Source organism: Anabrus simplex, chromosome 9 (assembly GCF_040414725.1).
Source record: "Anabrus simplex isolate iqAnaSimp1 chromosome 9, ASM4041472v1, whole genome shotgun sequence".
NCBI classification, from domain to species: Eukaryota; Metazoa; Arthropoda; class Insecta; order Orthoptera; family Tettigoniidae; genus Anabrus; species Anabrus simplex.
In genome coordinates, this window is record NC_090273.1 from 45,276,312 (window position 1) to 45,290,536 (window position 14,225).

Sequence of the window (14,225 nt, forward strand, 5' to 3'; positions counted from 1 at the left end):
GTCGCAATGTCTGTGAAGGAACTCAGCGTTTCGAGCAAGAAAGGCGGAGAACAGAAATTGACAAGTGCAATGCAAGAAGACAACGTCAGCTCATGAAGAAAAACCAAACTACACAGCCAGTACCTAACGGAACAAATGTGTGTCAAAAATGTGGAAAAACCTGCGGTTCTAGGATTGGCCTCTACAATCACTTAAGATCTCACAAAAACTAAGTTCTTCAGGAAGACAATCATACTCATTTACGAGGGATCATCATTCTACCATCATCTCGTCTGATCTAGAGCCATTCTGGATGTTACAGTGTGTTTCACAATTCTGTAGCAGATTACACATCATATACAAGTAATAATAAATTATATAATATTAATTTACAGGTATTTACATCAACTGAACTGATATAAATTTCTATATACCGTGCATATTTCAAGACATAACCCCACAAACACTGTGATCATTCGACTACATAAATAATAATAATAATAATAATAATAATAATAATAATAATAATAATAATAATAATAATAATAATAATAATAATAATAATACTAAATGGATGTAAACACTTCATAGCCATATATTACAAGTGATAATAATCATCATAATCATAAAATAATAATTCGAGCTCGATATTTGCATTCTTTACCCATGGGTGAGAGAATATTGTTTGCAAGTTATATCTGTTTATTACACTTGCATCAATATATATATTTGCTTACCACTCCATGTAGTTGTTCCTGGGGGAACCATACTAATGCCTGCAACAGCGATACACACAGCTCCACTGACAAGGAGGTAGAGACACAGGGGAAGACGTCGACCAAATTTCACTAATATACAGAATGCTAAAATGAAGGCTGCCATTTCAAGGATGGATCCCCACAAGAAATTAATGTGTCTGTCTCCACTGAGGGCTGGCAAGTAGAATGTTATCCCATAATAGGACAGAGAAACACTGAACCTGCAAGGAAATAAGTATTTAAATGGCAAAACATAAGAGACGAGCAGGAGAGTCAGTGAATCATCATCTTCCACTTTTACCACAACCTGGTAGTAACAAAAAGCAATATAAATTGCAAAAGGTCCAACTTTTCAATACAAAATAATTATGTGGTTCAGTAGCTGCCTCTGTGGATCCGTGGTAGAGTGTCGGCCTCCGAATCCCAAGATAGCGGGTTCAAATCCGGCAGAGGTAGTCGGATTTCTGAAGGGCGGAAAAAAATCCATTCGACACTCCATGTCGTACGATGTCGGCATGTAAAAGATCTCTGGTGATACATTTGGTATTTACCCGACAAAATTAATTAAATCTCAGCCATAGACGCCCAAGAGAGATCCGGTTTACTTTGTCTGCCATCTAGCGGACCTAGAGTAAAACGGAACGTCGTAATTGATGAGCAGACAGCCAGATGGCATCAAATCGAAATATCTGCAGATGGTAGCTGAGGCCATACGATTATTATTATTATTATTATTATTATTATTATTATTATTATTATTATTATTATTATTATTATTATTATTATTATTATTATTATTATCAATTTAGGAAGGCTCGGCTTGTGCCGGTAAAATAATGGGCTGACTCGGCCTAAGCAAGGAGTCACACTCTTGATTATGAAACTACAGGTACATATATGTACAAATATTTACAACAGAAATAATTACAACATATACATTTATACAATACAAACAACTTCAGACTTCTTATGTCCCCGTTTTGGGAATCTGTTCTTCAGTATTACTGGAATTGCGGCCTGGAACTTCATGCTGTTTGGCGTGAGTCAGAGGAAAAGTCGTTCCTAGGAACTTTCTCACAATGTGGCAAGTGCTCAGGAGGGTGGCTTTCTGTAGTTCTACGTATGTGTGATGATGCAGGTTTAATGCGGCCAGAGAGCTGTGCAAGCATTTTGGCATAACACCGGTACATGATATTACTATTGGAACTGTGGTGACTGATTCTAGTTTCCACATTACAAGTTGTCCATTTCATGACCGTATCGATGTTTAATCAAGAAGTAAGTATAAATAACCACCTAATCGATACTTTATTAATGCCTCAGGCAAATTGAATAAAATTAAAACTTACAGGACATGTTTCGACCACTTAGTGGTCCTCTTCAGCTGTATAAATAAAGAACTGGAAAGAAAAACATTATGACAATCGTTGAGATTCTCTTCACCGCTTTCCAATTTATCAAGAACGATGTGGATGTTTTCTAGGTTGCTCATAAGATTACCTTTATTAATCATACAGATAATTTGAAGGTCCTGTTTTATATTGGTGAATTTGTGGTTGGACTCTTTCATATGGGATCCCATGGCAGAGAATCTTTTGTATCTTTCAGCATTGACGTGTTCTTGATATCTAATTGAGAAGTTCCTTCCAGATTGTCCCACGTAAGTTTTTTTACATTGAGCACAAGTCAGCTTATAAATACCCGATTCCTGGAATTCGTCATCTTTAAGTTTATTAGCTTTATTATGACTAAAGAATCTATGTTTCGTGTTGTTGTTTGTAGAGAAGGCTACCTTGGTATTGTGTTTCTTGAATAAGTTGGTGATTTTGTAAATCTTCGGGTTATTAAAGGTGAATTTTACATATCCTTTTTCTTTTTCTGAATGCTGTTTAAGTTTAATTTGTTGTTGGTATTTGCATTTAGTGATGATTTTATTGATGAATTTCAAACTGAAACCATTATGTAGAGCCTGTTGATGAATGAAAGAAAGTTCCTTTTTTCTGTCTGTTTCTGTTAGCGGAATTTCAAAGGCTCTGTTGACGAAACTATAATAAGCTGATTTCTTTTGCGAGATAGGATGTAAAGAATCACTTTTGATTGTAGTCGGGGTAAAAGTGGGTTTCCTGTATATTTTAAATTGGAAATGGTTGTCTTTACGAATTGTTTGGATATCCAGAAAATTGAGTATGCCTTTCTCTTCTTCTTCAGCTGTAAATTTTATGTTTGGGTCTAAATTATTCAAAGTATTAATGATACTGTGACTATCATTTATTTCCTTGTTAATTATGGCATAGGTATCATCAACATATCGAAACCAGAGATCGAGTCCTTTAATGTGACCTACTATCTGAGTGTGTTCCAAAAAGTCGAGGTAAATGTTAGCTAAAATTCCAGAAGCCGGCGCTCCCATTGGAAGTCCATCTTGCTGATATATTTTATTATTAAAAGAGAAGAAATTGTGGTTCAAAACGAATTCCAAGATAGTAATGAAGTTTTCTATTTCAGGTATACTGATACGTTTGTGAATTAATAAATTCGTTTTTATAATCTCAATGATGTTCTTAACAGGAATGTTCGTGTACATGTCCTTGATGTCGAAGGAACTTGTTACATGAGATGAAGTTAACTTGAAATCTTTAATAGCAGTGCAGAACTCTTTGGAGTTTTTTATCGAAGATTTGGTATAAGATACGTAGTTATGAGTTAAGAACCTATGAATAAATTGGGATATTTTGTATGTGGGGCTTCTCCGAAAATTAATTATAGGTCTCATAGGTGCATCCTTTTTATGTAATTTAGGCATAGCTCTTGCTTTAGGAAGTCCTGGATTCATATTAATGAGTTTTTGAATAACTTGGTCGTTAAAAAGGAAGGAGCTTTGCTTCAGTAAACCTTTCAAATTCTTTTGAATTTTTAGGGTGGGGTCTTTCTCAATTACCTTAAATTTGTTGTTAGTGAAAAAAGTTTCTGTTTTATTGATGTATTCGGTTTCATTTAATATTACTACTGTTCCACCTTTATCAGCTTTCGTTATCACTACATCACTTTGTCTAATTTTACGCTGAAGATCCTTCTCGATTTTAGTGTTTGTGGAATTGGTTAGTAACCCTCTAATTATGGAGGGAATTTTTTTCTTTGCTTCGTACCGTAAGTCATTCTGAATGTCGACTGGAAGGGTTTGTATGGCTGTCTCTGTTTCTGCTAAAGTTTGTATTAATACTTGTCTGTTATCGAAACTATGCCAATTGTGATTAGGCCCTTTGCTTAATAATTGTAATTCTTGTTCTGTAAACGTCGTGTTCGACAAGTTCATGACGGGGAGTGGGAATTCTTCACAATTAAAAGAAGATTTAGGTTGATGCTTATTTAGATTTGTTGGGGGATTGTTTTTTAGGTTTTCTAACTTCTTATTCAAAGTTGTACGTTTCTTGTTTATTAGAATTTCAACTTTATCTCTGCCGTATTTTTGTACAGAATCCCATTCTAGCAGAACTAAGTTACTAGAAGCAGAAAGGTGCGCTAGGTAAAGCTCCCGCTTGAGGAAGGATTTCTTCCTATACATAAATTTAATTTCTCGTTTAAGCCATATGCGGTTAACTGTTCTTTGTGTAGAAATTTGGAAAACTGAGCGTATGTTGTTTCTTTGTGCCCCTTTTAAGAATTTAGGAATTAGATTATTATTTAGACATTCTTTAAGGGAATATATATATCTGTGCTTACTTTTGCAAGTACTTTTCGGAACACACTCAGATAGTAGGTCACATTAAAGGACTCGATCTCTGGCTTCGATATGTTGATGATACCTATGCCATAATTAACAAGGAAATAAATGATAGTCACAGTATCATTAATACTTTGAATAATTTAGACCCAAACATAAAATTTACAGCTGAAGAAGAAGAGAAAGGCATACTCAATTTTCTGGATATCCAAACAATTCATAAAGACAACCATTTCCAATTTAAAATATACAGGAAACCCACTTTTACCCCGACTAAAATCAAAAGTGATTCTTTACATCCCATCTTGCAAAAGAAATCAGCTTATTATAGTTTCGTCAACAGAGCCATAGTACCATATCTGAAGTACTTATTTGATTATTGTTTGGTCGAAGGAGCTATACCAGATGAATGGAGAGTTGCTATAGTAGCCCCTGTGTATAAAGGAAAGGGTGATAGACATAAAGCTGAAAATTACAGGCCAGTAAGTTTGACATGCATTGTATGTAAGCTTTGGGAAGGCATTCTTTCCGATTACATTAGACATGTTTGTGAAATTAATAACTGGTTTGATAGAAGGCAATTCGGTTTTAGGAAAGGTTATTCCACTGAAGCTCAACTTGTAGGATTCCAGCAAGATATAGCAGATATCTTGGATTCTGGAGGTCAAATGGACTGTATCGCGATTGACCTGTCTAAAGCATTTGATAGGGTAGATCATGGGAGACTACTGGCAAAAATGAGTGCAATTGGACTAGACAAAAGAGTGACTGAATGGGTTGCTATATTTCTAGAAAACAGATCTCAGAGAGTTAGAGTAGGTGAAGCTTTGTCTGACCCTGTAATAGTTGAGAGGGGAGTTCCTCAGGGCAGTGTTATCGGACCTTTATGTTTTCTTATATATATAAATGATATGAGTAAAGGAGTGGAATCGGAGGTAAGGCTTTTTGCGGATGATGTTATTCTCTGTAGAGTGATAAATAAGTTACAAGATTGTGAGCAACTGCAACGTGACCTCGAAAATGTTGTGAGATGGACAGCAGGCAATGGTATGTTGATAAACGGGCCTAAAAGTCAGGTTGTGAGTTTCACAAATAGGAAAAGTCCTCTCAGTTTTAATTACTGCGTTGATGGGGTGAAAGTTCCTTTTGGGGATCATTGTAAGTATGTAGGTGTTAATATAAGGAAAGATCTTCACTGGGGTAATCACATAAATGGGATTGTAAATAAAGGGTACCGATCTCTGCACATGGTTATGAGGGTGTTTAGAGGTTGTAGTAAGGATGTAAAGGAGAGTGCATATAAGTCTCTGGTAAGACCCCAATTAGAGTATGGTTCCAGTGTATGGGACCCTCACCAGGATTACCTGATTCAAGAACTGGAAAAAATCCAAAGAAAAGCAGCTCGATTTGTTCTGGGTGATTTCCGACAAAAGAGTAGCGTTACAAAAATGTTGCAATGTTTGGGTTGAGAAGAATTGAGAGAAAGAAGAAGAGCTGCTCGACTAAGTGGTATGTTCAACAATGATAAAGGTGTTTTAATTTATTCCACCTATTCAATACTTATATTTTCACGTATAGTTGTTACATAATTAAATTCTTAGTTACATGGGACATGTTTCACCCTCAATTAAGGGCATCTTCAGCCTAAATACAATAATCAAAAATACAACTAAATTAAAAGTGGAAGTTAAATACAATCATCAAAATACAACTAAAATAAAAAGTGGAAGTTAAAAGTTTAGTCTGTTATTAAAATTAGGAACAATAAAATTGTGAAAAATGATAAAATAAAAAGATGCTAATGGAAAACTGTCTTATGATTAAACTATAATCTTGTCGGAGACTAAAACTTCTATTAAAGTTCTAATTAAAACAGTTCATATAAAATATTGGAAAATCAAAGTGGTAGTAATAAAAAGCCAACGACATGAGGGCGTGTACACAAGCATAAACTTGATTGTCATGAATACAATCTTTTCAAGGCCGCTGATGAAATTCGTAGTAAGTAAGGCAGAAGCGTCTATTGAAACATTGTAAGAGGCCGTTAGCACCGGTAGGTAATAAAATGGCTGAATCCTTGCCAGAAAATGTCAACAGATGCAGAAATAAGTTTTATGTAAGTGGAAGTTGTTATTTGTTAACTACTGTTGAGTTGGTTGCTGCCCGTCTGTTGGCTCTAAGTCTGGTGTTTCATCAGCGGCCTTGAAAAGATTGTATTCATGACAATCAAGTTTATGCTTGTGTACACGCCCTCATGTCGTTGGCTTTTTATTACTACCACTTTGATTTTCCAATATTTTATATGAACTGTTTTAATTAGAACTTTAATAGAAGTTTTAGTCTCCGACAAGATTATAGTTTAATCATAAGACAGTTTTCCATTAGCATCTTTTTATTTTATCATTTTTCACAATTTTATTGTTCCTAATTTTAATAACAGACTAAACTTTTAACTTCCACTTTTTATTTTAGTTGTATTTTGATGATTGTATTTAACTTCCACTTTTAATTTAGTTGTATTTTTGATTACTGTATTTAGGCTGAAGATGCCCTTAATTGAGGGTGAAACATGTCCCATGTAACTAAGAATTTAATTATGTAACAACTATACGTGAAAATATAAGTATTGAATAGGTGGAATAAATTAAAACACCTTTATCATTGTTGAACTGTTAAATTTTCAATACGGACCTAAAATGAGGTTTATAACATGTAAGTGGTATGTTCCGAGCTGTCAGCGGAGAGGTGGCGTGGAATGACATTAGTAGACGAATAAGTTTGAATGGCGTTTATAAAAGTAGGAAAGATCACAATATGAAGATAAAGTTGGAATTCAAGAGGACAAACTGGGGCAAATATTCATTTATAGGAAGGGGAGTTAGGGATTGGCATAACTTACCAAGGGAGATGTTCAATAAATTTCCAATTTCTTTGAAATCATTTCGGAAAAGGCTAGGAAAGCAACAGATAGGGAATCTGCCACCTGGGCAACTGCCCTAAATGCAGATCAGTATTGATTGATTGATTGAGAGCCTTTGAAATTCCGCTAACAGAAACAGACAGAAAAAAGGAACTTTCTTTCATTCGTCAACAGGCTCTACATAATGGTTTCAGTTTGAAATTCATCAATAAAATCATCACTAAATGCAAATACCAACAACAAATTAAACTTAAACAGCATTCAGAAAAAGAAAACGGATATGTAAAATTCACCTTTAATAACCCGAAGATTTACGAAATCACCAACTTATTCAAGAAACACAATACCAAGGTAGCCTTCTCTACAAACAACAACACGAAACATAGATTCTTTAGTCATAATAAAGCTAATAAACTTAAAGATGACGAATTCCAGGAATCGGGTATTTATAAGCTGACTTGTGCTCAATGTAAAAAAACTTACGTGGGACAATCTGGAGGAACTTCTCAATTAGATATCAAGAACACGTCAATGCTGAAAGATACAAAAGATTCTCTGCCATGGGATCCCATATGAAAGAGTCCAACCACAAATTCACCAATACAAAACAGGACCTTCAAATTATCTGTATGATTAATAAAGGTAATCTTATGAACAACCTAGAAAACATCCACATCGTTCTTGATAAATTGGAAAACGGTGAAGAGAATCTCAACGATTGTCATAATGTTTTTCTTTCCAGTTCTTTATTTATACAGCTGAAGAGGACCACTAAGTGGTCGAAACATGTCCTGTAAGTTTTAATTTTATTCAATTTGCCTGAGGCATTAATAAAGTATTGATTAGGTGGTTATTTATACTTACTTCTAGTTTCCACAGGCGTTGTATTTCTATTGCCAGTTCTGTGTATTTTGATATCTTTGTGGCTATTGTTGTTTAGAGATTGGAGGTGTTTGGACAAGCAATTTCTATAAGGAATGCGGATCTTTTTGATTTATCGATTAGAATATTATCTGGCCTATTGTTGCTGAGCGTGACATCGGTTATGACTTTTCGGTCCCATAGTAGTTTATATGAAGAATTTTCGAGAGTGGGTGGAGGTGTATATTTCCAATATGCAGTTGATGACTGAAGAAATCCACATTTTACAGAAAGTTTCAGGTGAATGATTTTTGCTACCTGATCATGTCGGTGCTTATAATCGGTGTTGGCCAAGTGTGAGCAACCAGAGATGACGTGCTGTATGCTTTCTGTAGTTCTGGAACAGCAGCGGCAGTTATTATTATTATTATTATTATTATTATTATTATTATTATTATTATTATTATTATTATTATTATTATTATTATTATTATTATTATTATTATTATTATTATTATTATTATTATTATGTGGTTCAGTTTGAATTACTCAGTACCAGTTTTGACGTTGTTAGACGTCATCATCAGCCGATCTTAGAATAGGGCAAATATACAAGAAATTTTCACAATATAAAACACAATACATAACCCTTTACACTTAAAAGATCAATAACTAGATAAAATACAAGAAATGATTGTGCTTGAAGGTAAAGGCCCTCTATTTATGATAAGATGAGATCTTGATAGCCAATGTAGAACAGTGAAAATGAAAGCACTTAAATGTTGATTTTTCATTAAGTCTCTGTCATGTTTTAGAACTTGAGGTCATGTGCAACATTACTCGTCATGATATCAATTGACCTCTGTATAAAGGTTTTAGTTTAAAGCTTGAATACACGTTTTTTTTGTTTTTTGGGGTTTTTTTTGTTTTGTTTTTAAAGTCCCTCCGTGAAAATATTAGTTAATTGTGGAAAAACACATCCATGAGTAGCAACCTGTTGAATCGAATCTTCTAGATATTTAATGTATCATAACTGACCAGGTGGAGCATGTTACAAGCAGGGTCATTAAAGATATTGTATGATCAGAGTTTCACATGCGGGACCTGAAGCATGAAAAGAGATAAGGAACCCATTAAAAAAGGAGAATATTAAAGGAAGAAAATAAGAACGAGAAAATTGTTGTTAAGTAAGAGACTCACCTCGTGCGGCTTGCTGTAAGGTACGGAGTGTGGAAGAGGAACTGAGGGCCGGGACATACATCAAGGGCAAGGTGTAAGCTTAGGCAGGAGAAGGAGGGAGGGGAGATGGGTCTGAGAGAGGGGAATGAGGAGCAAAAGTGTGAGTGGAGTTGGGAGGGCATTGCAGTTGGGGAGCATACCATGAAAAGGTGTTGCGTACGACAATAAAGACCGAAGTATTACGTGGAAGTTTGATGTTTGTAAAAACTGTAATGAGAACATCAAAAAGAACTTTAGGTTTTTCAGAAATGTCATTCAAATTTAGGTTGGAATTGAAATATTGATCCAGACATATGTAGCAATTTTCAGTGGTGTCGAGTAAAGGGCCTTTACTTAACATTTCCAATATCTCTATGTCTTGATCTATACTAATCAATTTGTGTTTTAAATCGTGTACGTGTTCACCCACTGCAGAAAACCTGTAGTATTTAATTGCATTAACATGCTTTGCAAACCTGATTTTGATGCTCCATCCAATTTGACCGATACATGAACAATTACATTCATTACAACAAAACCTGTAGACTCCTGACTTTAAAAAAGGGTTGATTTTGTTTATTGAAGTGAAATTATGCAAAACCTCCATATTTCTGTTGTTTGTGCAAAAGGAGATGTTGATTCAAACTGAACAACATAATTATTTTGTATTGAAAAGGTGGACCTTTTGCAATTTATATTGCTTTTTGTCATTCTCAGTTCAATACGGACCCAGGATGAAGTGTTTGACTTTAAACAACCTGGTAGGGTTGTGAGTGCAAACTGTTGATAAATTTGACCTGCATTGACTTGTATAAACTCATTAAAATCTATTTAAAATAATAATCTGGTTAAATCCGCCTTGACAGTACACATTCTGTGTTTAACCAGAACACCAATTTCAATATGACAGTTTTTAATGAGTGCAAACTGCGTTGCACATGTGCGCTTGATTCTGTTTTACAGGTGCATGCTCTTCCTGATGTCAGCAGTATGTGGAAAGACAATTTACAACCCCTCATTAACTCTTTTCGGTCTGACTGCGAGCAGAGCTGTGGCCAAAATTACCTTCAGGCCGTGCTGTGACGGTAGGATTGACAATTCACTAAAAGTCGAGAACGAGCTATGCATGCATTTTAGTGGATACATTCTATTTCTTCATGTATTAGTTATGAGAGTATTTCAACAAATGGCAGTATTATCTATCAAGTCAGAGATTTTACGATAACTGTGCATTAGTAGATGTTGTCACACAATGTGCTATAAAACATGACTTCTCGCAACAAACAAGTGCTTGATGAAGGTGATATTTTCAATATGTTAAATAATTGTCATCCCTCATATCTAGAAAAAGGAGAAAACTTTACTAATATACAGATATTCTTACATATTCACGCAAATATGAAACACACGGGATCATGCAGTAGGCTTTGAAACGAATTCCAATCATAATGAAATTTAAGAGATTGTGTCAAATTCATATTCACAATGATTATTTTAACCACGATGGTTCAATTTCAATTTTTTCCGTGCTGACTCACATTCAACTTATAAAAACTCTTTTCTGCCTTTTCAATACTTCACATTTTATTATATTACCTCGCATACATGTTTCATATTCATATTCATATCTCAATAATATTTCCATTTCTGCATAAAATTATAACTACATAACTTCAATATCATCTTCATTCTGAGAATCTTCGGTAACATCGTCTTCCGAGCCACTATCGTCACATAAATAAAATTTCATAAGAGCTCCCATTTTTGTTATTGTTATTACTATTATTGTTGAACAATTATTATTTTTATATTATTTTTCATTATTGTTGTTGTTTTGTAAATGAGCACAATTACTCATTTAATTATACTGAATTGCGTTGTATATTTCTATATATACGTACTTAACTTCCCACAACCGAGGCAAATACTGGATCTTCAGGATATTCTCCATTCTACTTTGGCGTTCGAGACCACAGCGCATGACCTTGAAAGTGCCGCGCTGATCACCGGGAGCTGGCAGTTTGCTTCTATAAATCTATTCATCTGCGACTTCAACATATTTATGGATCTTCATATGTTGTTCGATAATGTTGTGACTTTGTACCTGACAGAGTGTAAAAACTGACCCATTTGACCATTCTCCACTATTCATAAACATTGTGAGACTTTACCTATCATTGTGTGTGCCGTACTGCCATTCATAATATTACGTACTGTTTTTCTTTTAAGTGACTCACAATTTCTACCCCCATCATCAATTTATATTTCATCTTATACCGATCCAGAGTTCACTTAATCTTTTTCTTTTTCATATGCATTGTTTTTCATGATTTTTATGTTTTGAACGGCTGACGATGACCTGGACTAGGGTCGAAACCGGTCCCATTTCTAATTACTATTAAATAAGAATGTAATCACTACATTTCTTTCTCTTATGTATTGAATAGGTTGAACCTCTTTTTCAATTATTTAATTTTTAACGTTAATACTTTCAATACGGAGCAATGAAATTTTTATCTTTTAATGGTATTTCAGAAAACTGCACTTACTTAGTGGACTGTCAGATTTTAGTTAATTTGCAAAACACGGTATAATATATAAACAAATTTAAAATCTCAAGTGCTAGCTGACATGAAACAAACAACACGTTTCATTCCTTTCATTACTAGATGCTCAAACAAACACAAAGAAAATGGAATCATGCAAATATCTCCTATTGTACAGAGATATAATATTTTTTCAAACTCCTAAAAATGCCCAGTCCAGAATGTTTGTTAAGAATATTCAAGCCCAGACCGGAATGGGTTAAAATGTATTAATGGCACACACACAAAAAAAAAAGGAGATTTTCTGAAAGATTTGTAGGTATTTTTTTTTTTTTTTTTTTTTTTTTATGGTTCAGTTAAATATTAAAAAATATGATCCACTTACCATATGTAAGTCATGATGAAGGTGTGTTTACGCACAACTCTCTTCTGCAGCAGTTCTAGAATGTTGCTCTTCTTGGCTTTCACTTTGACATCCAAATCTCTTTGATCACAATTCTTCTCTGCAGCACCCAACACCAAACCATCTGTGCTGATAGCATCATCTTCAGCTTTCCCAGGTACATGTTGCATTTCTATGGGTCCATTCTTGGGACCATTCTCAATATGCTTTTCATCTGCAAGTTGCTGCATGGGCCCAGGAGCAATTTTCATCCAAACTTTCTGAGCTTCCTCATGCCTGCCTTGTGAGGACAGCCACCGGGGGGACTCTGGAATTAAACTGGAAAGGAAAATATACTAGATGAGGTCTTACAAATGATAAACTGAGTAGTGTTTCCTACAAAATAGTAATAATCACCACACACATTTGTTTTAAAGTACTAGTTACAATTTGGTTTATGTCACACTGACACAGAGGCGATGGTAAGGTACATCGCCAGAATTTGCCTGGTGTGAAAATGGGAACTCATGAAAAACCATCTTCAGGGCTGTCGACAATGGAATTCAAACCCACTGTTTCCCAAATGCAACATGATAGCTATGTGACCCAAACCACACAGCCACTTGCTCAGTCAAGGTACTAGTACTTGAGTAACAGCTGACGCAGCATGTTCAGTAATTCCTGATGCAACAAGCACAACTGTCCTCAACATTAAAAAAAAAATAATCATGACAACACACATATGTGAATTTTGGTATATTTTTAAACATTTTAATTTTGACTAGGTCCACTGAAAATGGAACATTGTTTCTGAAAGCCGGTTCTGGATTAAATGGTAATGTTATTGTTTTTATGTCCCACTAACTAATTTTACGGTTTTCAGAGATGGATTATATGACTTTTACAAATTGTGCTGATACAGTCTGTGTTTTAATTAAATAAATTGTATCAAGCCATCAGCACTGTTAAGAAATATCTTCAATTTTTTATGATGATCATGATCCCCTTATGTGTCGACTGTCATAGCAAAATCAGTTAATACAGCTGAATGATTCAATTTTGAGAAGATAATGAATAATTTCCACCACATTTAGCTCCGAGTCTTCAAGCAGTCGAGTTTTAAACTTTATTTTTTGTCTTAGGTATCTTCTAGTTTTCCTTAATAATTTCTAACATCAAAAAGGAATGTGGGCTCAAATCGACAACTGGAAAAAATCCAAAGAAAAGCAACTTGATTTGTTCTGGGTTATTTCTGACAAAGGAGTAGTGTTATGAAAATGTTGCCAAGTTTGGGTTGGGAAAACTTGGGAGTAAGGAGACGAGCTGCTCGACTAAGTGGTATGTTACACATTATGAATCTCATTCTTTGGTCTGCGGTAAATGTTTAGTATATTAAATAAAAAATTATGCCACCTTTCTACCACAACAAATAATCCTTTGATTATTTTATTTCTATATTCTAGTGAATATTGCAGGACAGGTTTCTTTCTATGTGGACATCATCAGCCGCATTCCCTTTGTACAGATTAAAAGTAACACAAAGAATAAGTCATAAAAAAAGTACACAATTAACATACACATAATTAAAATATGTTACCCTTGTTAAAGTTAAAGTATAATAAGTCTTGTAATTTGATATCTTTCTTCAGATGTGCAGCCCATAGCTATTGGTTCTCCCTTAGTCTGTCAGGTTTGATAATGGCTGCCCAACCCTCAGCTAGACAGTCGCAGGTAGTACCATATACTGTCGCATACGGTAGCAGGACGTACCTGACCTGACCTATGAAAAATACTGAGACAAGAATAGAAAGGTTATAGTTGTATTTTTGGATATTGAGAA

General features: G+C 34.6%; 1 protein-coding gene across 3 annotated transcripts in view; it reads right to left on the reverse strand.

Moving 5' to 3' along the window:
* The window catches only part of LOC136881210 (solute carrier family 22 member 6), a 112,471-nt gene that overhangs the window by 15,654 nt on the left and 82,592 nt on the right, over nt 1-14,225 (reverse strand). For all 3 annotated transcript variants that reach the window (XM_068229294.1, XM_067153934.2, XM_067153935.2), the window contains 2 exons: nt 12,389-12,724; nt 717-958 (listed from right to left, as the gene is read on the reverse strand). In XM_068229294.1, the coding sequence (XP_068085395.1) occupies nt 717-958; nt 12,389-12,724 (578 nt within the window). The remainder of the gene's footprint in view (nt 1-716; nt 959-12,388; nt 12,725-14,225) is intronic.